This window comes from Oxyura jamaicensis, chromosome 6 (genome assembly GCF_011077185.1).
Source record: "Oxyura jamaicensis isolate SHBP4307 breed ruddy duck chromosome 6, BPBGC_Ojam_1.0, whole genome shotgun sequence".
Taxonomy (NCBI): Eukaryota; Metazoa; Chordata; class Aves; order Anseriformes; family Anatidae; genus Oxyura; species Oxyura jamaicensis.
The window spans coordinates 6,787,390-6,812,720 of record NC_048898.1 but is presented as its reverse complement, the minus strand read 5'-3'; the positions used below and the strand labels follow the sequence as shown (position 1 = coordinate 6,812,720).

Here is a 25,331-nt window from a genome sequence, read left to right as displayed (position 1 = left end):
CTACATCAAATTCAAGAGTATGGTCAGTGAAAATTCAAAGGTCAGAATTAAGGCTGTTGACAGAACCTCAGCTTCAAGCATCTAAATTACCAGCCGTGCAAGCCAACCCACGTGCGCAAAGCCAAACTGCTGTAACGTTTGTTTAAATTAAAAATGGCCTTTGAAATGAGTAGGAACACATCTGGAAAAAAGCATATGAGGAGGTGTTGTGTTTGTTTATTCTTACTATAACTTTCTGAAGTATCATGTCTATTTTTCCGTAATATTCTTAAAGGCATTTTCTGCTTTCTCCTCCCTCTTTTTTCCCACAGATCTCTTTATTTAAGAAAACTAAGATGTGTCAGTAAATCAGGACAATTCAAACTGAACTTCACTAACCCTGGCCCCCAGGAAGCAGGAGTAACATGCATCTTTGCCATACATTTCATTATGTTTTTCATGGCTTTGGCTCAACTGCTTTTGTGTTTTTATTACAGGCATATTTCATCCTTTTCCTTTCTCACAGCAAAATAAAAAAGGTACCCAGTATTTAGTTTGATAGCTCTGGAAACTATTTAACAGCAATGCTGACTCATGAACACACATTTCCTTTTTTTACTAGAAGCAAAGAAATTAAATACCACAGAGACTGCTCTATAGCAAAAACCCAAATAAGCTGGGAGAGAGTGAACCTGCATTAGGCTATAATGTGCTAATATGCTTTCAAGATTCAGCCAAGCCTTTCTTCACGCAACTGTGATAAATGCTGGCATATTCTTCTGGCAAATGAAGTTAAGTATTTTGGCATGTTCGCATCTTTGCTAGGTAGGTAAAATAAACTCATTAAAGAAGAACAAAAGTGGTATAAGAACCGGTGGCAGGGGAGCAGGGCCTGCATGCATTCAGAGCGTGTTTGTTAAATTCACTGTTACACAGCCCTGCGCTGGAGAGAACCTAAGTCTCTATGAAGACTACAGTTGAACAAAAAATAGGATTTTCTTTTAACAGTGGATTTTAAGGTTTCTACTTTATTTTGCACTTCTTGTCTGCTTTTCTGATAACATTTCCCATTCCCATCCCTAAACTTAAACCCTCAGTGGCTTTACAAAGTCAGGGGCTATAAGAATAGAAAAAAAAAAAAAAAAGTTTTGATGTTTAGATATCACAGAACTTTCAGTAAAAATACTTTTAATTTCCCAAGGGATGAGTTTTCTAGCAAAGACTTCACTTCTGCTATTTTTTCAAAATGCCCTCATCATCAGCATATCGGGAACAAATTGTATTGCTTATGTGCACCAAAGAAAAGGAATACAAAAAGTGATACCAGATTTTATTGGTAGTCTTGCTGAGTTAAGGAAGGTGACATGAACATAAAACAGAAAATGATTGTATTTCACAGTGGTTTGGAGGTGAGTTCATACCCTTCCTTCATGCCTCTCTGATATTGGCAATTATCTGAGGAAGGAACAGGCTGATGTGCTGATATGTTACAAAAATAGAAATGCAATACCTTATTTTAAGATACTCCGAACATATGAAAGAATTATGTTCAAAGGAAATAGAGCTAAGTAGTGAAGGAGAACAATGCTGACACCAAGTGGAAGAAAATGCTGCTGCAAACTTGAGATGCTTGAAAATCTCAGAGCTGCAAGTCTTCAGTTAAGATAGTGTGGTGAATTTTAAAACATCAGAGGAAGACAAGATGCATCCTCTGAAAGTGGAAATGTGTGTTATCCTAATATGTACACTATCTGATTAATTATAATCCTCTTCCTCGTAGTGTAGCTGACACCTTAGTCAGCAAAGCAACCAGCTGCCACTCTGAACACATCAGGTAGGAATTGCACTAAGACTCTTTAATCTGTAATCAACATAAATTCTGCAAGTCTGACTATGGTAGGGATTTTTGAGATGCTCTGTTCACAACAAAGCTTAAAGCAAGCCTTCACAGACTGAGGTAACAAAGGTGAGTCTCTACTACTGCTTAGTTTGTTTCTGTACAGCAGAGTACCTTCAAAATGTTTTTCCAAGTCAGGAAAGGCATGTGTCAATTTTAGAAAGAACTTCTCCTTTCATACACTTCCTACCATTACTGAATGACAGGCAATGACCGGTGTTAACAGCCAGTGTGATCACTGGAGCTCTATGATTGTATTATTGATTGCACTAAAGAATCACAGGCCGTCAGTCTGGCCAGCTTCCTTCCTGCATGTTCCAGCCGCTTGTTACAGTAAAGCACCGCTGACAGCGTGCTTCATGGCCCACATAACACACCTTCACCTGCCAACATTCTCTCCTGGTGCAGCTTTCACCAGCCAAAAGAGAAGTGAAAAGTAAAGAAACAATGTAGATAATGCGGGGAGGAGGGAGGTGACTGGCAAAATCAATTAAGTCACAGAAAGGGTTACAAGTGTGACAGCAAGGTCCCACAGCACACACACAGCAAGTCAGGAGAAAGTCTTAGAAATGCTGGAGCAGACATTAAATAAATGAATGACATTACCTCCACAGCCTGCAGTTTGCTAAAACTGGAGACCAGGCACACTTGTTGTTTCAGAGTTTCAGGTCTCCACTATAAGGTAGGTCTGCTGCTGATCACAGGCACTGCTCAGAAACAGCACCTCACTCTCTCCATGCCCTATTCCCTTCACCTATAGACAGAAAGGCTCTGGCACTGAAGACCTGGAAAGAGTAATGAATACTCCAGCCACATCCACTTTGGCTGTTTTAAGTTACAGTTGCCTAGCCTAGTACAGTGCTCTTTATCTTATGCCTGTAGTCAGTAATATATGCTTCCCAGTTTATCCAGAAGAAAAAAAAAATACATCCTTACAATCTATGGCCCACAATTTTTGTGGAGATCCAGGTTGCTTTGATCCCCCAGGTATGGCATTTTTTATCCAGTCTTCTGGTTTGGGCAGTTCCCAAACACAAAATTAGAACTTAATGTTTAGCAAGTCCATGCTTTTGCTAAATTTACAAAGGTAGGAAAATACTTTTTTGTGGTATGGGAAGCAATATCAAGAAATCTCTCTATAACGTAACATCAATCCCTACAGAAGTATTGAAAAAACTCCTGGAAGTTCAGGTGGCACACACAGGACTCACTATGTTCACACCTAAGCGTAACTGGAAGTTACCTTTGCTAAGCAAAGAACTTAAGTGAAAGAAAATAATCGAGATCTGTACCAATTTGAAGTAAGAAAAAAGTGCTAAGAGCCACAAATAAGAATTGGAACTATGTTCTCCCATCCAAAAAGAATTTCATCAACAAGACACTTCAGTCTAACCTGGAAATTTGAGGTTTACTATATCATAAGATCTATGTTTGTTCTGTTTTTGGAAGGTTTCAACTAATTTGAAAAGCATTGTTATGGGATTATCAAAGGAAAACATCAGTTGAGTTATGTCCATGAAATGGAGGGCAGTTTATCAGGGAGGCCACAATTTCTTATGGCAACTTCAGATGAAAGTGAGGAACCACTTCACTTTTTTTTTTTTTTTTTTTTTAAAGAAATGGATTAATGCTGAAACATCTCCTCACTCTTGGAAAAAAAAGGCTAAAAGTCTGATACTGACAAAACTCCCTAGACCACAACCCTTCCCCCAAAAAAACAATTCATATAGATAGCCTCCCTAAAATATTTAGCTCCAGTGATCCCAACCAACTCCTAACCACACTGTATAGTTTCAGAAATCCACTCTGATGTGTCTGCGGTCTTTCTGCAGGTCTAGGAGAGCACCCTGCTCCCCTTCCCCAGCCACCTGAATCTCTGCAATCCCTTTCCAAGAGGGTTCCATTATTGCAGGCAGTAGCTACACGGAAACCAATCAAGAGTCCCTGCAGCCTTGCTGATATAAAGTTAAGCATGCATAAAGGATGAAGAAAGAAGAGAAAACAAGAAATGAGAGTTATTTCCTCAAGGTGTAGGCTTTTTTCTCAATTAATCCTATGGTTTGATGGGATGCAGTGGCTTGCACACACCAAGTCATGCTTCTCTGTTTGTAAAACAAAGGCAGAACACTTAATTCAAGAAGGATTGTGTACAGAAAGGAGATATGAAAAAAAAAAAAAAAATACTCCAAGACTAGATGCAAAGAGTTCTGTAACCATTTTTTAAACCAGAACATAAGATTCAGAAATGATGAGGGCAAACAGCATGACAAATTGCTATTAACAAGGCTTGGATCATCATTTAATTAGCTTAACTTCTATAGTGTAATCTTGTACACCTCCAACACAGCTAGCAATATGCTTCAGGTTAAAGAGAGTTATCTAGAGAGACCCCAGGTCAAAACAAACACTACAGTGTCTAACCTCTTGTTAAAGTGATTTAAACGAAACAGGAAAATCAGTTCAGTACCAGTGCAGTTTGTGAGCTAGAACAGAAGACTATAGAACAGATTTAAATGCTAATGGATGATAGCATTTAAAGAAGAACAACAAAAACCACACACTGCAAAAATACCACCACCAGCAGGATTTTACAGCATTACAACATGTGATGGTCAGGAAAAAGGACAAACTAAAGTCACATAGTAGCTTGTACACATCTTTTAAACTACTGTCTTTAGATGGAATAGGTGGGTGTGAACAGTCTCCTAGCCAGCCTGGGATATTAGTTCTGATCTATTAGACAGGCAGCGTTATACAATCTGCAAATTCTTCTCCCAAGCAGCCAGCCTGAATCAGCCTGAATCAGCAGGTGAGATGACTCCTGGCACTTCTAGATATCCTAGGCGCTATGATCAAGAACAATGTCTTGTTCATCTCAGGCTACAACTACACAGCTGCCTATTAAGCTTATGTCAGCTGTACAGCATGCTTGCCAGATCAGTATGACTTTTATTTGTTCAAGCTCAATTAATTACAGTAGCATATAAAATTGAAGTGAAAAAATATACTGAAAAAAAAAGTACCCCAACAACAACGAAAAAAATCTCCTGAATTAAGTAGTCCAAATGCAAGTATCAGCATTACTGCTTCAAGTTATTTCATGAGAAACAGCCAATAAAAGCAAGTTTCATTTCCAGGAAGCAACAAGGGATCTGAGCCAGGCTTGCCATTTCACTTTCTGCTTGCTTTGCTGGAACTAGTTCACGCACGTTGAGTATGTTTAGTTTGTAAACCTAACTTTGATGTTTCTCGTTTAGTGGACTTTCGGCAATTGTTACATTATGAAAGATGAAGAGTACATATCCAATGGGCTGGATTTCCTGCCAGAAATTACAAAAACAAGATCAACCACAGAATACCGAATTCCCTTCTCACCATAGATGGGATTTCTTTCATAAGCTTACCTCAGAGTAGGAGAGTGCCTCATGGCTATGCCTTGTCTGGGGTTTTATTAAAGAACTTGAAAGGATTTTTCCATCAGAGTTCTTTCCCACATCACCACAATCTCAAACAGACTGTGACATTTTTGCAGAATTACAGGGAGTAAAGTTGCTTTTAAAACAAAAGTATTGCAATAGAAAGCCAGAAGGCCTGACTTTGGGCTTTTCTAATACCTTTCCAATCTCCTTTAGTTGCTGATGTGTCTTCATCTGACTAGTTTTGTGAATAGAAACATTATATAATTGGATTCCTAACATTTTGGTCTTGCATACTCATTTGCAGGAATCCCCAAAGATGGTAGTGGCATAGGACATCAGAGTGTGAGGAAAGGTAGAGGTGTGGGCTCCAACATCATCTCTGTGTGAAATGTTTTAGCTTTGGGACCATGACCTGTTTCACAGGATATTTCATAAACATCTTTACATCAGTGTCTTCTGTTCTCTGTACCTACAACTGAACAGGATTTTTTTTTTTAAAAAAAAAAAAGACTTTTTAAAGAGAGGTTCCAAGGAGCACAACAGTCCCAGTCTTCTGCTTTGGGATATGTAATATGCTCTAAATACAGTATTTGACTTTATAAGATTCCTCATTTTTCTTAGCAGAGATACTTGAAGAAAGAAACCAGGAAAGCAAGGAGTCACAAACATGAGCAGCATGAACTATAATTATATGCAATGCAAAACTTTTTCATAATCCTTCACCTGATCTGGCACACTTCCATCAATCTCAACTGCAAGGATGTGTAGTAACTTCATGGTAAAGTATTAGACTTGCATGTCTTGTTACTACATTCCCCTCAAGTCCTTTTCTAAAAATCAATTTCAAGTTAAGCAGTTAAGCAGCAATGATACATCACATCCTGAAAACAAGGCTTACACTGACCCTTTCCCTAAAGCAGCAGTAGTCTATCATGCTTCTTCCACCATTTTTGATAAATAAGGCAAACAAGGAAAAGTACTAACATTGTTTTAGAAAAGAACATACCCAAGGAAAAGCTGAAACATATTCAGCATTTTCTGAAAAGATGAGAGGGGTTTCACCCGTCTCATTTTGCTCTCCTGCATCACCTACATGTAGTAATGCAGAAAAAGGTGTTTCACTTGAGGAAACATTCAGTGGCTTTGATCTAACAAAGTTCTACACTGAAATATCTGAAGTGGAAAGAGTTACTATTTTTTTCTTGACATTTTACATTCGCCTTTTTTTTTCCCCCCATAATCAGAAATTTAAAGACTTAAGCTTCCCCTCTAGCTTGGGCATACAGTGAATACCTAGGCTGCTGGCAACAAGGTATAGTCAGTACTCACACTATGTATAAGCAAATGTATTTCCATTTGTAGGTTACAACCTAATGAAGCACTTTTGATTAGTTGCTGAATCAATCAATGTAACGTTCTTACCTGAAGGCCATCTGCTTGTCTTGGTGAGAAACCAGGGTTCAGCTCAACAAAAAGCACCTCATAGTGTTGAAGCAAATACAGCAGGAGGCCATTGTAAAGCCTTTGTTCTTCACAAGCCAAGGGACCGACAGGGATCCTAATGGAAGAACAAACGGATTAAGTTTTGGAGCTCTCATACCAGGGGCTAATGACATAGGGAGCCCCCTTGTACCCGAGATAATTCACCAACGCAGCCAGCCAGGCAACTGGACAAAGTGTTCCAGGCTCATTTCCAATCAGCAATTGCTGGGACAAGAATCATCTCCACTGGGTGGAGGTTGCAACATTGGGAACCCCACAGTGACAGAACCTGTTTGCTACACTGGTTCACATCCCATTGAATCTTTGAAGCAGTGCAACAAAATAGCTAGAACCTGGCAGTCTGCCATGAAGTTCACAAAAGCAAATATGAAGACAAAAAAAAAAAAAAAAAAAAGGAAACAAACCAAAAAACAAAACAAAAAAAAATGATCTGCTACGGGAAGCATGGGAAGTTCCACAGCAAAAAAAAAAAAAAACAGAAGCCTGCCACCACTCAGTGGCACAGGGGCTGGAAGAGAGTTGTTTTGCTGTTCCAGCTTAGCTTCTGAAGGTGAACTTTGAAGACTGGAACAATATTTTATTACCAGGACTGCCTTGAAATAAACATAGATAATAAACTGTTACAGCGTAATAACTTGTAATTTCACAGACTTCAGTCACATGCAGTGGAACTTCCCATGCTTCCCGTAGCAGATCATTTGTGTGTGTTTTGTTTGTTGGTTTGTTTCCTTTTTTAATAAGTAGTAGCTTCATTTGTACTAGCCATACAAGTAGACTAAATCAGAATCATTTAACCAAAATAAAGAAATTCATCTCATTCTGTGAAGGGACTGTGTATTCCCCCTGTGAACCATCTGCTGGCTTGGAGGACATTTGCATATGAATTTTGTCACCTAATCCAGCTTCCCCAGAAATGCTGCATCAACTCAGGTCCACCCAACACAATATTAATAATTAAACAATTAATGAACTCTGGAGACTAAAGAGGAGGCATACACATGCACCAGTCCTCTGTTTGCTAAATCAGTACATTCATTATTCATTTGCAATTTTGAAGTACAAATATATGCACTGGGCCCAGTTCAAGTGCTTTCATTCACATTCTCATTTTGTAAATCTACATTTGTTTCTCTGAGAACTTGAGTTTAGGCTCCTTTTAAAAAAGAATGGTTTAAGAAGAGTTATAGACAAGTATGACCTAGATTTACAGGATAAACTGCTGTGTCATCAGTTCTTTTTCAGGATTGAGTAACAATTCTCCTTCTTGGATTCCTCCTCTTCTCAGGACAGACTCAATTTCTCGGAAATAAATAAATAAATAATAAAATCAAGCATGGCTTTTAATCCTGGTTAACTGAGCAACAGTCTTTCCAGCACAGAGTATGCCCAAGAAATATTAGTTTACCCAAACGTTAACACCCTCAACTCATAAGCCATACAAGCAATCTTTTCACTTAACTTTTTTTTTTTTTTTTTAATCTTTAACTTAAACATTTGTTCTCTAATTCATCCCTACCTACTGTTAACTCCCTGCCAGCAAGGCGCACTCCGCAAGTTGTTCCTGAAGATAAACAGCTCTCTCTGCATTTACTGGGGCCCACTTGGCCTTAGTAGCAGCCTATGTTTTGGCTGCTCAGTTCTCAAGTCAGCTTAACACAAACCAAGGCTGTACTCTAGGATGTGACCCTACAGCTGACTCCAAATATCAATATCTGCTCATCTGCAAACACTCACGGGTGGCAACATATGGGTATTCCAAATATAGAGAGTACGTTTTTAGCTTCCTCTGAAGCTACCTTCCTCACTGAGTTTCAATTAATTCCGAAAAACAAACATTTCCTGCCTCTTCAGATACTTCTGCTTCTAGCAGAAATCCTGTAATCGGGCTGACAATAGGGAGCCATGTTAACACAATGCTGAATCCAGGAATACATTCCTAGGAAGAGCATAGCTACTGAAGCATATTCTACATTTCACCATTAAAACCCTGTGATCAGCTTTAGTATAAATCAAACACAGATCACTAACAAATAAGAAACAACTGAATCTTGACCATCAGGAATCAACTATGGTTTCCTTGAGAGAGCCTAAGTCTTTCAAAGTTGCTTTGCCACAAAGCATAAGCTAGGAAAGCCATACAGTGCTTTGCCTTGGCTGCATTCAGGATATCTGCCAAAGTTCCTTGCTGGCAGAGGCTTGTGTATTAGACTTTCTGTAAATTTACAGGAAGAATGAGTCAAAGTGAGTAGATACAAACAGCTAGCTGGCTAGCATCCTTATGCACTCACACAAGAATTGCTTACTGAGGTTAACAGCAAAAATCTCTTTAACAAGACAAGGTATAAAATTGTACCTGTAGAAATCTAAGCAACAGTGCTTAGATTTCAGCTCTTACAGAGACTAGCAGGACATGACACACATAGCTCACAAGGAGGAGGAGGAATGGCAACTGAAATAAATAATTCAGTGGACAAGCAGAAAGAAATCTGTAGAAAGAAGCCAGTAGAAGGTGACAGAAGAGTAGATATTAGCACAAAAGGTCTAGGGAGCAGCCAGCCTGACACTTCACCTATAGGCTACGTGTGTGGTTCCCTCACCTACATGGAAGCGAGGACATGAAAATTGCATAATGCAGGTGCTAAGGCTGAATTTTCAGAAGATAAGAAACAGATGCCATGTTCCAATCTAAGAGCAAAGCAACCTGAAAGATGTTGGTGGAGCAAGCTCATAGTGGTGCAGACAGTCTCACAGGAGAAAAACAGCACAAGGGAGGAAAGTCAGAAGAAGAAACCAAAGGAGGTGGTTTTGCAAAGGAGACCGAGGTAAAAATAAAGTGTTTTACTAAGTTACACTTTTTCTGAAACATACCATCTTTTCTTAATCACACTTTGGGTTCCACCACCCTGAATAGGGACAGGAAGCATATATACTACTACTATTATAACAGAATAATTCCTGTATGAAGGTGATTTCAGTCAAATATTCAAAATAAGCAGCAGTAAGTTAACGGGTCTGTAACAGATAAAAAATAGAGAAGGGACATCTTATTTAAAATTCAGTTTTCAGACAGCGATACTATTTTCTTAGCATTTAAAATTCATGGCAATAGGAGGTTTTCTGTGATCCCGTAACGAGGCTTCCAACATAATACCTGTGCTAAGGCTTCTACTTGCTATTTGCAATTAGTGTATTTACTAACTGAAACAGAGGCAGTTTAGGTTAGTAAGGTGCAATCAGCCACGAGTTTTATATTCTAATTTTGTGTCCCCAAGGTCCACATGTTCCATATTCCAACTACTTTATATTCAAGCTCAGTCACTTCAGTGAAACTATGAACATGACAGGTCTCCACAAATAAAATGTCAACAGATTGAGACAGGTGATAATCACAGAAAATTTATACTTAAATATAAATAGTCCAAAATTTAAAGTAGAAAGGTTTATAAACAACCCAAAGCAAAGGCAGGAAGAAGTAACTGCACAAAAAAAGGCAAGTACCAGAACTCATGCAGAACAGTTAATACCTGCAGTGAGTTAGCACCGTAACTGTAGTTAATAGTACATCCAAGAAGTAATAGGTTACTTCCAACAATGGCACAGAGTACACATTTCTGCAGATTAGAACCAGAATTGTCCTCAACATTAGAGTGCCTTGATTTTTTTTCTTATAAAGGAAAATACAACTGGTTTGTTCTGAGTCTTGGAGGCCTTGGGTCACTCAGAAGCAAGGGGTACAGCAATCTCACAATGAAAATGCCAGTTACAAAGTTCTCCTCTCCACCCATTTATTAGAAAGGTTATTATTCATAATTCCAGAAAGTCACTCTCCAAGGACAGCACTCCTTACACACTTTACAAAAAATGAGCTCCAGACTTACTGTTTTTTTTTCTCTCTCCCAGAGATGGTGAGATCAGAATGACTACATAAAGCTGGAGTTCATGTTCATAGGGTAGTTACAACTTTTATTTATGGTAGCTGTGTGGTCTTGACAAGTAACTGGCAGAGATTGTTTCCAAGGCTTCTCAGACAGGTCACTTGACACAAATATTTAGTTTAGCACTAAGTGTACTCTTAAAACCAAAACAAAACAGAAAAACAGAGGTGTATGTTCAGAAGTAGCTGGATGATCTCCCAAAACAGACTAGGGTACTTAAAAAACAGAACAGTTAATCAATCAAAATGGGAGTCTGCTTGAATTTTCTGTGTAGATTCTGAAATCAGTGGGCATACGTTCAGAGAATTTGATATCAGAAGTAATAAAGTATACTTGCATGTGTGCATGCACCCAAGCTTGATGTGATGGTGAAGGGGTCTAACGTCAGGAGAGTGACAGTCAGTCCAGTCCTTGAGATAACATAGGTCTAAGGGCTGGAATTTTGGTAAAGGCTTTTTAACATTAGCCTTTTACCTATTTATAAGCATTGTCATGCAACTAATCCAGACATTTGGAGTAAACCTCATCTGTCTGCACTCATTTATTGATTTCAGCATGCCGATGTAAAGGGTTTTTATTGTGTACCTGGTTTGTTATACAACTGAACATCCTCCATAGTGAAAGCTGCTCTCATAGGATTGAACGGTGTAAGTCCTGTCACACTGCACACTGTTAGGTTCATCTCTCCAGCTGTACTTTTGCTAGAAAGGTTCCTTTTATTTGTATCACCTGCAAAGGCTATAAGCTGGTACATCTGGTGATAAGCCTACAGAGCAGTTAAGCAGATACAAACAGAGCCCTCTGAAAAACAGCAGCAAGGCTTATGAGCACAGTTTCCCAAAACAAAACGTGTCATTGATTTCTAACATAAATGGTACCGATGTCGCTAAATTTAGCCTTTTAAAAACTTCCTCAGCTTGAAACACACAGACAAAAAAAAGTGGAAAACAACAAGGCGTTTGTTACTGTATAGAAAACACTAATTGCTAATGCTTACGTTTTGCAAATTGCCTATTTGCTTATAGTTTACATTCAGCTGGACTGATCCACTGAAACAAAGGTTTACAAATCTTAAGATAGGTATGACCACTATCACATTTCTGTATCAACGTGACAAACAGGATGAAGCACTGAAACATTTCAGTTTCTCTGGAAAATCCACTACTGTCACATCATTCTAGGCTGTTTCCTCTCACCACCTTGACTTACCTGACATGCTCTCCCACATTTCTTTTCTAGCATCCGGATAAGTGTCCACTCTCCATCATCCCAAACAGACCTTCACCAGCTTCTGTACTTACCTCTTGCAAGCTCAGGTGGCCTCTGTTCAGATTTCCATGTGCATTTTAGTGGCACCAGCATATCCAAAATTTTCCACAAGGTACAGAATGAATTACTCCTCTACTTTGGTAGAAGAGACTTTCTCTGATATCAAATGCCATTATGAGGTCAAATTCAGTCTTAGTATTTCAGAATCGGTGCTCTCACTAAGTAGCCTCTACAGCCCATACATAGCCTGGGCAGGAAAACAGAAGTAATTCTCATTAAACAGCTCTCTAGCCCTCACATCTCTTCTTTTTAGATGGTTTCTTACTTGAGGCCCTGCCTGTAAAGAGCCAACCTAACAGAGCCAAGTTGGTCAGCCTGCTCAGAAACTTTTCACTTTAGCCCTTAATATTGCATACAGCATTTAACTTTCAAAATGCTGTACTTATATTGGATGCACGATTATGATGGGAAGCCTTATTTTAAAGCATGACCAAATCGTACTGTTTAAGACAGGTAAATACAGAGTACTTACTTGAAAAGAGCAGGTCCAAACACAACAGCTAGGTTTTCCAGAGTCATGAAATTCACTGCACTGTATGTTGCTATCTTTAACAGAAAAGCAGACAGGAACTGCAGAAGGTTTTGATGGGCTTTGGGCAGGCAGCTGAGTAACTGTCTCAGATTCTTTATGCATTCTGCTGTGTGGATTTTGTGCTCTGTTAAAAAAAAAAAAAAAAAAAAAAAAAAAAAGTTATTCCATAGATATTCCTAATAATAACATGATTTCATCATAAATGTTATTATAGATCTGAGAAAGAGGAACAGTTTTAAAATATTTATTCTTTACTTTGCTCTAATGTACGTTCTAAATGAAGAATTTCTACACTAAATTTGGAAAACTATTTTCACATATTAAATATTCAAGTACTGTGGATTTTCCAAATACTGGGTTTTATATACTCTGGCTTTGCTATTCTTCCTGTTAAGACAAAAGTACTTGCTCCTTTTTAATGGAGTTAAGGGCAGTAGTCACATACATGAATCCTTAAAGCTGCCTTTAAAGATGTTAGAAGATTATCAGCCTTGATTCTCCCCAGAGATTTGACACACGCGGTGTGATTCTCATTACAAGGAATAAGAAATTGTACCCTTTCAGCACCCCATCATCTCCGTTTCCTGACTAATTGGTAGCTCTCAGTCTCAAAACATTTTTGCTCTATAAGTATGCAATTGTAGTTACACAAGAGATGCCTAAAAATCTAAATTGGGAATATTTCACATTTCCTTGATTCCCATTCTTCAAAGAAGAGTTACAAGGCAAAAAAAATGGCTTCACAAACAATTATTTGATCAGCAGTTCAGAATTAGTATGATAAACCCTTCTGGATATTAGAACCAAGATAGCAGTCCTGCTCAATAATTGGCAGTTGATGCTCAAATTTGCCATAGATCTCCAGGACAAGACACATCTGCATAGCTTCAACATTGTGAATAGCAAATCACATCCAAAAGGGCAATTCTAGCCCTAAAAAACACATTCCATAAAGGTCAAGACTCATGTTGCTCAACATATTAACGAAAAGGGGAGGGAAGGAGGGAGAAAAGAAAAATAATAAAAAAGAGGATTTAAGCAATACTATTCAGGGTAGTCAAAACAAAGTGATTGCAAAGTTCTGCGGAAGGATCTTTCAGCATACACTTTTCACATCTGATTAAAGGGACTTTGTTGTTGTTGTTGCTTTCTTTTTTTTGTAAACGTGTACATAACTCAGAATCCAGCAGACGAAGTTTGAACAAGAGCAGCCTGCAGTCTAACCCGCAAAACCCACTTACTTGTATGCAAACACCTGAATTAGTTATCACTCAAAATCACTTGGCCTAATTGTCTGAAAGCATTAGCTCAACCATCAGTGGTGGGGTTCTGTTTGATTTTACACAATTAAGAACTATAGACAAGAACAGGAAACTAGTCACCATATTGCTATAAGTACTCATTCTGGCTTTGAGATGTAAACACTTCATGCCATTCCACTCACTGCTACCTAGAAGACAATAAGAAAACTAGTAAATAGTACTGAATAAGAACAGGGAACAGAAAGGCTCCTGTATAAGGGAAGGTGAAATAGAGAGGGAGGCCTCAGCTTTGAAAAGAAAGGAGTGAGGCAGCAGATACATAAATGCCTGAACAGCGTTATGATAGCAATTAGATAAAAAATGAAAATGGTATCTCAGCAAGTAGTAAGGCACCAAATTTTAAAAGAAAACATACAAAGGATGATTCTCAGAGAATACATATCAGAGGACTGGATTGCAGAATGCCTTGCCACAGGATATCGTGTCCAAAAGCTTTAATGAATAAAAAAAGACAACAAACACTTTCATGGAAGACTGGTCCATTAAAAACAATTAAACATCAGTCTAGGGTCAAGGAAACTGAAACCACTGCATACTACAAAGGTGCTATGAACACAGTATCATTCACTGTCAGATAAAGGACAGAAGTTAGGAAGGTGTCCATTCCGTACCTTGGAAAGTTTTTAGCAGGCCAGCACAGACATTATCTGGAAAAACAGCCACTGGCAGTTCTTTTAGAAACAGTTTCAGAAGGCTGGCTACAGAATCAACATCTCCATGATTAATGAGGTCTACCTTTTCTCCTTGATTGTACTTTTGCTTTAATTCTTTGACTTTATTCGCTGAACCACTGATTCGAAATATACCAACATGTTGCAGACCTGCCCAAGAAGAAATATGAAACAGTAAGCAACAGCTGCATTATCATACCTGTGTGAAGAGACGTGGATCTCAAAAAGCATGAGCTCCTCTACAAAAGCACAGTAATTGTAAAAATAGACCGCAAAACTGCTGAGTAGTAACAGCTGAAAAGAACTGCTTAAACAAAAAACAACAGGCCAGAACAGACAAAACATGAACTTACCAAATACTTCTAGGTACTCCACCATCTGCGTGACGAGAAAAGGGACTTCACATTGTGTTGCATCCTGTATGAGAGCTTCCAGAGGAACACCAAATGTTCTTCTTTCTCCGTCAATCTGTGGATCTGGTGAGACTTTATTTGTTGTGTGCCTGACTTGAACAGAAGATAATGATTTCTGGGGAATAAAAACAGATAAGCAATAAGAAGCTGCAGATATTTACAAACACAAACACCTTTTTTTTTTTTTTAATTATTAAAGTTCAAGAGTTGTTTACATATTAGGTTCAATTATTATCCTAATTAAGGCATCCTCATGCATATTTTACCTCCATTGCATGTTCCTAAAATCCTAATATCATTCTTCTGTAGAGATAAGACAGGACCTACAATGGGGTAAATCCTAACAAAACCTATACATAGCTACAGTCCGCTCAAGTCCAAAATCCAGATCTCAACAGATCCCCCACCTCCAGCACCAGAAAAACACAAGCTGTGACCACAGAGGCTGGGCTTTGCCCTCCGCACAATCCCAGCCCTTCCGTGCAGCTGCCATCTCAGGCCTGCTTGGGCCCAGGGACAGCATGCTGCTCTGTTAAAACCTCAAGACCTTCAAACCATGACACATTTATTTCACATATGTGCACACTAATGTGTCTGGACCATCAGTAAAGTGAAACTTTTTTTTTGAAACGCATTTATAGAAACTGCATGTGTTAAGAGGCAGACAACGCTGTGCACAAAAACCGTGAGGCAATAGGGGTCCAGGTCAAGGCAGGTGCCCTGTTTAAGACGGGGGGGGGGTTGCTAAACCCCTTCACCAAAAAGAGCCTGAGCAGCCAGGCAAAGGGCTGACCAGTGCTAGGGCACAGCTTTCTCATCCCATCTGCCCAATTCACCAAGAAAATTTAAAAAATAAAAATTAAAATTAAAAAAGGCAAGATCAATGGTGCCAGAAGAGGAATTTAAGCAACAGCCACAGCCCAAACCCAGTAAAGATTTCCCGTATCTGCTCATCAGGTTTTTCTTTTTTCTTACCCTGATAACTGACACAAAAATGTACAGAAGAAATCACAAACAAAATGCACTCTGGAGCTGTTTTTTCCTGTCTCGTGAGGAGAGAGAGGCCATCCAGGGCTGAGAGGACGAGGGGAACGGTGCTAGCTGAGGGGCTCTGTGAGGAGAGGGCAGGGCTGCCCCTACCGCCTCTGGAAGGTTCCGGAAAGTTCTGGCGGCCACACCTGAGGGCTCATCTGAACCCCTCAGGGGCTGGCAGCAATGGGGAGGGCACAACCTGCAGGCATTTTACCCTGTGGCTGAGGCATTTGCAAAGTTTTATCGACAGAAAGGCCTATTTATAATACAAAATATAAGACTACTCCCAGAGCAAGCAGCAGCTTATGTCTTTTTGCTTAAATTGAAAATATCTTTAATTTGCCCTATTTTGTTCAAATGCAGATCCAAGTCCAGATTACTGCTTCCAGAACTAAATCATCTGACTTCTGGTATTGTTTGCTGTAAACACTTTAACTGTAAAAATCCAAATACAGCTTGTGTTTGACAAGCATTGCTGAGCAGTGACACAGAGGTGTTCAGCCCGTCTTTTATAAAGTCGGATGCTGAGCTAACACGTTCGCTGCGGTTTCCACACTGAAACACATGTAACTTTTGTATGTAACTCACAAATAAAGAATGATCTAATGATAAAGCCCAGCCAGAGATCCAACAAAGAAGTTTAAAATACAAAGGAACATGAAAAGACATGAGCAATAGGTTTAGATATCATGTGAGACCCCAAAAGCAGGACCTCCTTCAAAGCCGGCTGCTGAGAAGAACAACACGTCACAGCACCAACCATTTTGAGCTCCACAAGACTTACTACTTCTACATTCAAATCTAGGTGGCCACAAGTCACAAGCTTAACTTAAAGCCATAAAATTGTGTTATTTACCCATTATCAGTCAGGGTATGTTCACAGTTGCATACAGGAGGACTCATATTTAAAGAGTCAGACGTTTTACACAACACAATGAAAGCAGAAGTCCAACTGTGAAATATCCATATTTCAATGTTGGTACCAGTTCTGCGTTAGGAAGATTTAAACAATATACATACTTCATTTTAAAGGCAGATTCTGATTTTTTATAGCCCCATCCCAACACATTCTAAAACTAACCTTCAATGTTTTTATTACTCCATTTCCTTCTAAGAAGGAAAGACTTTCCTACAGATTTGTAGCTGAATTGCTATAGAAAAAGCTATTTTTCAGCTCATAAAATGCACACCTTCAACAACGCCACAAGCCAGAACTTGACTTGGCTGTATTCAGCCTTGTTGCCATGGCAAATGCACACAAACACATACACAGACTGAAGAAAAAATAAACCTTATTCTGCTCTTTCAATACATAAGCAAGCTTAGAACTTGATAATAATGCTAAAGCATTAATAATTGCCTAAAAAATATTTTAAAAGTAATATAAAAATGTTTTAAAACACAAGATGTAAGATTTTTAAAATAGAGACTTTTTTAACACATCTGATGTTTTACCATAAATACTCCTCTTAACCTCTTCAAATGCAACAGTTGGGTTGAGAAAAGAAGTGCATCTTCCTCAGAAAGAATTAAAGACATGAGAGAGACTCAAAAGTCAGATTTAAATTCACTTACACAAATTGAAAGGGAAGCACTTGCTCCCATATTAGACCGCAGGAGAATATCAGTATTTCAGCTGGGCTGCTCAGAAGATGCCATCACCTTTCTTCCCATTATAAATTCATGCATTCCAGCCAAAGCAACCCCCAGCCATTGGACTGTTCCTCTGTAATTAACTTATCATAGTATAATTGCTAAGTATCATCATAATCAGCAGTTTCACTCCAGAGTCTGTCCCAGGTAGAACGTAACTCCTAGCAGAGAAGGATTTTTTTTTTGTAGCCAACACTTGCCTCCAGAGTCATATTGCAAAAGTTCACTATGTGTTACCATCAAGAGATGTTTCCATAGCACCATAACACAGTGGCACAGCTTCCTGAAAGCTCACAGATCACACATTTGATATGTAGTTTTGAGCAGCTTCTTTCAATGCAGGTTTGAAATTATTCATATTACCTGCTGTCCACCCTGCCTTCCACCAGTGATAAGTACAATATTTTGAGGTGGCCCACAGCACACACATAGTATAAATATACAATCATATAATATCTGCACAAATATTTTGGTAAACATATGAACAAGGATCCAGCCAGATTTTGAAATCCAGAAGATGTAGATACTGTAATACTATGTTACAATGCTTTCAGACCTAAAGCCTCTCCTACTAAGTAAATCACCATGAAGCAGTTAATGTTGCAATTAAATCTAACAGATTCTTAACTCAAACTCAGTCAGTTTTCTAATAGGTACATTAAAAATAAAATAAAAAAATAAAATACAGTAGCTTAGAGAAACTCCCCTGGTAGGGTACTACAACAAGAGTTACTCTGTCAGCACACCACAGTGATGGTTTAACACAGATGGTACCTTAGTAGAGTGAATACCACTTAAAAAATAATACAGATTTTTAGCTCACTTACCTCTCCACATGATCTCACAATGAAATCTGGAAATGCTTTGTTTAAGGATTTCTTGCCCTATGATCTGAGGTTTTCTTGCCCAGCTGAAGTGAGATGAGAGTACACACAGGTGAGGGCCTTGCTCTCATATTAGTGCATGCCCACCACCACCTTTACCCCCAGGTGTAGCAAGATGGCCAGATGCATACTGAGTAGGGTTCATGTTTTGACAAAAATTCCTTGCTGCCCTCTCTGAATGCTCCAGATCTGGGTATTCCAGCATTTATTTATTTATTTATTCTTTATCCTCCAGGTCCACAAGGTGCCAGACTCTCCTGCCAGGCAGTTATTGTACAGAACTTAGCAGGCATTATCTGGACTTCCCTCCAGCACCAAAAAAGCAGGATTTGATTGTGTCAATGTGATGGAGGAGGACATGGGCATGGAGCCCACAGGCAGCACCAAGGCTGATGGTGCCGTACCCCCAGCACCCTTTGGGACAGACGAAAGCAGAAGGCGCTCAGAGCCACCAGCTCTCCAGCTAACTGTGCCTGCAGGCTGGCAGCAATTTGCTCTCTACATAAAATATCTCACACCAACCCTGTTAAAAGGATAAATAAATAAATAAATTCCCAACTCTTCTCTCCCTACCACACAGTATGCTTCCACTCCCCTCTTCCTAGATTTCATAAGAATCATCCTTCTGACACCTTGTTCCCCCCTGCTTCAGCTGAACGTGTAAACTCTAAGCAAATACCTTTTAAAGCAACAAATTCCCTGCCTGAGCAGCAAGCACCTTTTTTTTTTTCTATTGGATCATCACAGCAGTAGCAGCACAAACAAGTCAGCAGTGACTACAATCAGCCACTTGGTCTCTGCGGCTCCTCTAACTGCAATTACCCAAGGCTTTGTTTCCAAGGCTTGCCTGCTGAGTTCAAACCAAAAGTGAGGCTTACATAAAATGGAAAGATATTTTGGTTCTCAAGTAAGCCTGCAGCAGCTAGAGGGCATACAAGGCATGCTGCAGAGGTGGTCCTGCAATCCTCACTGCAAACACAGCAAGGAGACCTAGGCCCTGGGCAGAATTCTCCTTCCATACAAAGTAACACAGTTCAAAGAGATTTCTCCATGCATTGCTGTTGTACGAAGAGCAGAAGTGACAGACATGACAAACAAAACATGTAACTGCTTATACCATGCAGCTGCAGTTCAAACCCTTGCTTCACAATCTCTGATCAAAGTGAATTTCTGCAGGACTCTGGCTGCATGACGGTGATGTGTGGTACCCTAGGAAGCCACCCTGACTTCAAGGGCCATCTCTAAATTAAAACCAAAACTTTTGGTCTCCTAACACCCTGCTACCCAGAGGATGGCTTACAAGAAAAGTCAGTGCCCTGGCCTGGGTGGTGCAAGGAGGCTGGGAGAACATCAGAGGTTGCGTTGGTACTCTTAAGTGGAGGTATGGCCTCCAACTACTAACAGGGCTGGCTTTTGAGGCCTGCTGATTTCTTGATAAGATAGATGAAAAATAAATATACAACAATAAATATAAAAGGAAAACAAAAGTTTCATTTTCTTCCTTAGATTTTTTTAAAGAAGCATTAGAAACAATAGGATCCCTGTGGGAGAGGGCAGAGGTAGCTGTGGTAAATCCACTGTCAGCAGCAGTAAAAACAAACAAAACGATAGCAGCAAGAAAAATAATTAACTGAAGTTTTATGCTTCATTTTAGTTTTCTTTCAAAACCACAACCAGCCTGTTCTGCTGATCTAGTAATCCACCTCTCAGCTTCAGGAGTCTGAAAGCAGCCAGACAAAAAGGAAAGAAAGCCCTTCTTGGTGGGCAAGAGCCGCCAAGCCAGAATGCATGCCTGCGGGGAGGCCGCAGTGGGGATGCAGCTCAGGCAGTCCTGCCATGCTGCTTTCCCTGCCATGGCTCAGGTCCAGCTGGAGAGGCTGCAGTGGCTCTGGGTTAGAAGTAAACACAGGGGAGGGCAGTGTGGCTGGTCCCAGCTGAAGAGTAGCTTGCAAACCACAGGCTTTGAGCATTGGATGCTCAGGATCAGAGGAGAACCATGGTGTTCAAAAATAAACACATAAAGCTTGACATGAACCAAAGAAATTCAACCCAACCACAACTGTTAACCAGCAATTCCATGACATGATCCTCATTAGCTAGTGACAATTTCAACAGCAGCTTTTCAAGGATACTTGGGCATACAATGCCAATTAAGTATCAATACTATATGTTTCTCATTGGAAGCACTGTCCACCTAAAAATACTTGTGTTTTGGTCACACTGCTTGTCTCCTGGTATCCTAAAAATCCCAAAATATAATTTGTTGTTATCCTGAAACAGAATTTGTGATGCCTTGATTTTAATTGTGTTGATGCCTTGTTGCATTTAGAGTGTTTAGGCCTTTTACATTGTTTTGTTTGTTTTTTTTTCAAGTGAATAATGGCAGAACAGAAAAACCCTTTTGAGCATATGAGGTCAGAGAATGGCCTAAATACAAATTAATCAGCTCATGAACACAGCACAAAATTTGTTCCATGCGTACTTAAACACTCGACCCTGTGCAATTGCTCTGCTGGAGGTGCTAACTTACACTGTCAATACAGGCAGATTATGAACTGTGCTGCATCCAGAACACTGGACACTAAGAGTTCACATAATCAAACTCTAGGTTATTTTTAAAAATCTTCTATTTCCATATATCAAAACAAATGCCTGCCTAGTGGATAAGGCCACCCAGGTAGCATCCCAGAGGATCTCACAGATAATGGTGCTGCTTTTTGCAGGTGGCAGCAGGCGAATCAGCATATGCACCCATGCAGCAACCCCACAGCTGTTAAGACCCATGTTAGACCATGTGGGAGCTGAGGGAGGTGGAAAGGGATTGTGGGAAGAGCGAGTACAAGGAGCTGATGGCTTAAGTAGGGGATGCAGGACTCCAACATGGTCTGTCTGGCCCTTTTTACCTCACAGTTTGTTTTGGATAGGGATCTCAGAAAAGTCACTTGCATAAATGAGGGCACTATTGCTCTGACTTTGCAATTCATACAGCTTTTTAAAAATGGGATAATACACCATGACAGGCACACAAAATCATGGCAGCATCCAGCAGTGTGTGCTGATTTCTTACAGCTGAGAGCTTCAGCAAGTATGACTGGAAACACTAAAAGGCCCTAGTGATTTGTCTGAACAGAAGAAAAACAGAATTACACTGTCTACTCCTTGGCTCAAAATCTTCAAAGCTGTCCAGTTCAGGAATGCATTTTTTCCCTTCTCTATGTAATATTTTGGGAACAGCATGAACCCTTGCTAGAAGTGTTATGATGCAACAGTTACACCATCTCAGGCTTGGCAACTCTAGTGTCCTTACCCCATAAATGTATCCCTGAATTATCACAGAAAACATTCAGGACCAGATATACGCAGATGAGTTTCCATCAGATAAATCTGTCTTACAGGCTTCCAAAGCAGGTTTCATTGCCACCCTTGACATATAGCACTTACCTATTTTATTCCAGTTCATCATGAACCACTTGACACTGAAATATGAATACATTATGAAAAATCATACATTTCAAAGATGGAGCTAATGGAGAAACTACACTGGGTCTCTCAAACAAAAGAAAAAAATGGAAATATTAATGACAAACAATACAGAAGTATGTAGGGGAGGAAACCGCATGTATTAGGTAATCATTGGCAAGAAATGAGGCATGTAAAAATGGTATTTCTATTTTAATCACTACTGTATCAATATCCAATGTATTTCGCCACAACTTAGCTGTGGAGAAATAAATCAGAAGTGTTAGTACAGACATAAAGGATGGTTGCCGCATATCCCCCATCACAGTATTTTGACTACCAAGCGTGTCTACTCACCAAGCCAAATTATCAGAAAGGAAGATTTGGTGTCCTGACAAGAATGTAGCTCTTCCCTGTTGCTACATGCACTGCTTTCAGTGTGCTTATGGGGAGAGTACACAGGCCACAGTCCCTCCTGCCAGCCTAGCTCATCTGCAGCCAGCAGTGTCCCCTCTTAACAGTTTTATTTCTGTTCACACCTGATCGGGTGGTCTCTTCCGGATGCAGATGCTTGGGGCTAAGGTGGGCATGTCTGCACAGTGAGCCAAGCACAAAGCAACTGCCCCCTTCTCCGTCAGCCAGGAACACACCACTCCAGTGCTGTGCCTCAGCACATATCTCCTGAGTCATGGCAAGGCTATTTATTACTGTAGACGCAGCACTACATTAACCTACCTGGCAAGCTTGCAGTTGCTTCCCTCTATCTGCACCCATCTCTGGCAGTGGATGTGTTGGTGTCCTGCAGTGGCTCAGCAGAGCCTATTTCCAGCAGCTGAACTACAGGCATGTGGAGAACTGTCCAACGAAACAGCAGGAGGCACGTGTTAGGACTGCTTGCTTGCTTCCCCAGCTCACCTCCCCCACCTAAACTCTCCAGCATCAGCTTTCTTTTAAAGGCTTTGAAAAACCATGCAGATAAGTGCATGTTTCTTTGGCAGTTTTGCAGAACTGCAAGTACCTGGCATGTGACAGGTCAATCACTGTCAACATTCTTCTCCACTTGGGGGGAAATGGCATGAAGGTTAGTTGGAACCTGCCTCTCTCTGCTTCCTGTTTTCAATTTCATTTTCTTCCTCTAATCTCAAACTGGCACCTAAACCTCTTAATTTTCTTGATGCTGTTCCAGGGAAAACAAGTCAGCATTCAAAATTCAATATTGCTTCATTATCTAAAGGCACTGTCTTGCTCTTGCTCCTAAAGAGCAGGAACATCAGGAAAAACAGCTGTGGATAATGAAAGAAGTAAAGCTCTTTTCAGGACTTACGAATTATTTTTATAACATTTTAGCCCAGAATATTAAGTTCAAAATAAATATGAATAAAGCTGATAACTGAATTCTCTGTTCAGGGAATTAATTGTGTGAAAGCAAATCCCAAACTTTGACACAGATGGTAAATTTGAGAGGAAAAGTATATTCAAACTAGCTGGGAAGTAGTAATTATATTCCATAAAGGCTGTCTGGTAAAAACTGAGCAAAGGTGCAAGGGCTATTCTGCAACTGCTCCTTATTTCAGTTCATATGTCAGCGCATACACTATTTCTTACTGGAAAAGACACAAAGAAATATGTGATGGGAAGAAAAAACACCCTCCATCCCTAGAGTCTTACCATCCATGCCAGAAACGCAAATATATTCAACCTGCTACTTGGTGCAGTACGCACACACACAGAAAAGGGAGTCATGGGAATAGGGGCTTGGTCTGAAAAGTAAAATAAAACTTTTTCTCTTCATGCAAATTTCATTGGTATTTGCTGGTGGCTGCCTCATTTCTCTCTGTTTTGAAGGAAGATCAGAAAACATGGGCTATGAATCTCTAGCTGGAGTAATTATCTCTGGCACTGCACACTGCCATTTTGCAGAAATAATACAGTTCCAACACATTATTACCTCTTTGAAGAAATCTTTGAAGAGCTGTGAAGAAATAAAACATGGTTAGTCCTTGCCTGTTCTCTGCATCTAGCTTGCACAACATCTGAGGTGAGGACTGAAAAAAAAAAGGGGGGAGGGGGGGAGGAATATGGTAAGTGGAGACTTCAGCATCCTCTTGCACCATGCATGAACACTGCTGAAACACATGTAAAAGTCAGGCAGAGGCAGGTTTTATCTGTATTTCTCCAATAGCACACAATTTCAACACCTTTGGTCCTCACTGATTCAATATTGTTTCAAATCAGTTGCTCCTTTGTGTTAATTTTAGCAACTCTGTCTTCTATAGTCTTGTGATTCTTGTGATTCTTGATCAAAACTAGAGAAAACTTGAAAAAGGTGGACGACCTTTTAACATGACGTCTTTCCTCCAAAAAACTGAAATGGCGGCAGCAGCAGCTCCATTAGCCTTTCCAGTTCCAGGCAAGATGGCATAACCCTGTTTTCAGTAATCCTGTCTGTCATAGACAAATCCAAGCCTCTGATTTCTGAAGCACCATGGTACATGGTGTGCTCAGTGGGAATTCCCTTCCCCAGCTCTCTTCCTCTGTTTTTGGTAGCCATAACAGCCAACCACCCACCCAAAACAGCGACTACTTAATTATATTATTACAATTGATAGTGCCTAGGAAGACACCAGATTGTCAAACCCACTCTCACAAATGTAATTCTTTTGTCCCTTATTCCCTCACAGAATCTCCAAATAAACCTGTTTCATTTGGAACAAATAATAAATAATAAAAGCATTTCTATGGACCCTTGCCCCCATACATGGTTTTATTTTAATTCAAAACATACCAGAAGATTTCAGTTATCCCAGTTTGCAAGGACAGCCCCCTAAGTAATGCAAAGCAGGGAGAGAGCCACTCTAACCCAGGGACATTTTAACTAAACAGCAAAGTAATTTGATTCCAACAGAAGGCAGCATGACCTAATGCAACCTGATGTGTATTTCATGTTACCACAACTTAAAGTTATAACCACAGAAAAAAAAATACATAATCTAGCTACGATCTGTAAGTATAGAGTTGGTCTGAGCACTGGCCATTTACAGAACAGGTGGGCAGGCTTTCGTCTTGTTACTCAGCAACATCTAGTTATTGCTGTTAATGATAGAAAACATGTTTACTTTTTGATATGAACTGTGACACCAGAAAAAGGTAGGAGAGTTTAGACTCAGTCTGCAATGACAGAAGCAGGGGAAAAAACACTCAGTGGTGAGACTCTGGAACTAAATGCTTTGTCATCCTCACATGCTCAAGACTCCCATTCCTCATTAAATGAAGTCTTGAGCATCTGTAGGCAGAAAAAGTCAA

At 39.8% G+C, this 25,331-nt stretch overlaps 1 protein-coding gene across 13 annotated transcripts in view; it reads right to left on the bottom strand.

Moving 5' to 3' along the window:
* The window catches only part of FAM13C (family with sequence similarity 13 member C), a 129,386-nt gene extending 105,313 nt beyond the window's left edge, over positions 1 to 24,073 (bottom strand). For 4 of the 13 annotated variants that reach the window (XM_035330050.1, XM_035330053.1, XM_035330058.1 and 1 more), the window contains exons 1-7: positions 23,977 to 24,073; positions 23,047 to 23,205; positions 22,764 to 22,883; positions 14,941 to 15,115; positions 14,528 to 14,737; positions 12,535 to 12,718; positions 6,718 to 6,853 (exon numbers count right to left, since the gene is read on the bottom strand). In XM_035330050.1, the coding sequence (XP_035185941.1) occupies positions 6,718 to 6,853; positions 12,535 to 12,718; positions 14,528 to 14,737; positions 14,941 to 15,115; positions 22,764 to 22,802 (744 nt within the window). In that variant the 5' untranslated portion in view covers positions 22,803 to 22,883; positions 23,047 to 23,205; positions 23,977 to 24,073. Of the gene's footprint in view, positions 1 to 6,717; positions 6,854 to 7,281; positions 7,392 to 12,534; positions 12,719 to 14,527; positions 14,738 to 14,940; positions 15,116 to 15,975; positions 16,021 to 17,607; positions 18,144 to 18,512; positions 18,709 to 22,385; positions 22,404 to 22,763; positions 22,884 to 23,046; positions 23,804 to 23,976 lie in introns of those variants that run through there. The other 9 variants (XM_035330057.1, XM_035330063.1, XM_035330056.1 and 6 more) reach the window with 8 other exon arrangements.
* Between the last annotated feature and the right edge of the window lie 1,258 nt (positions 24,074 to 25,331).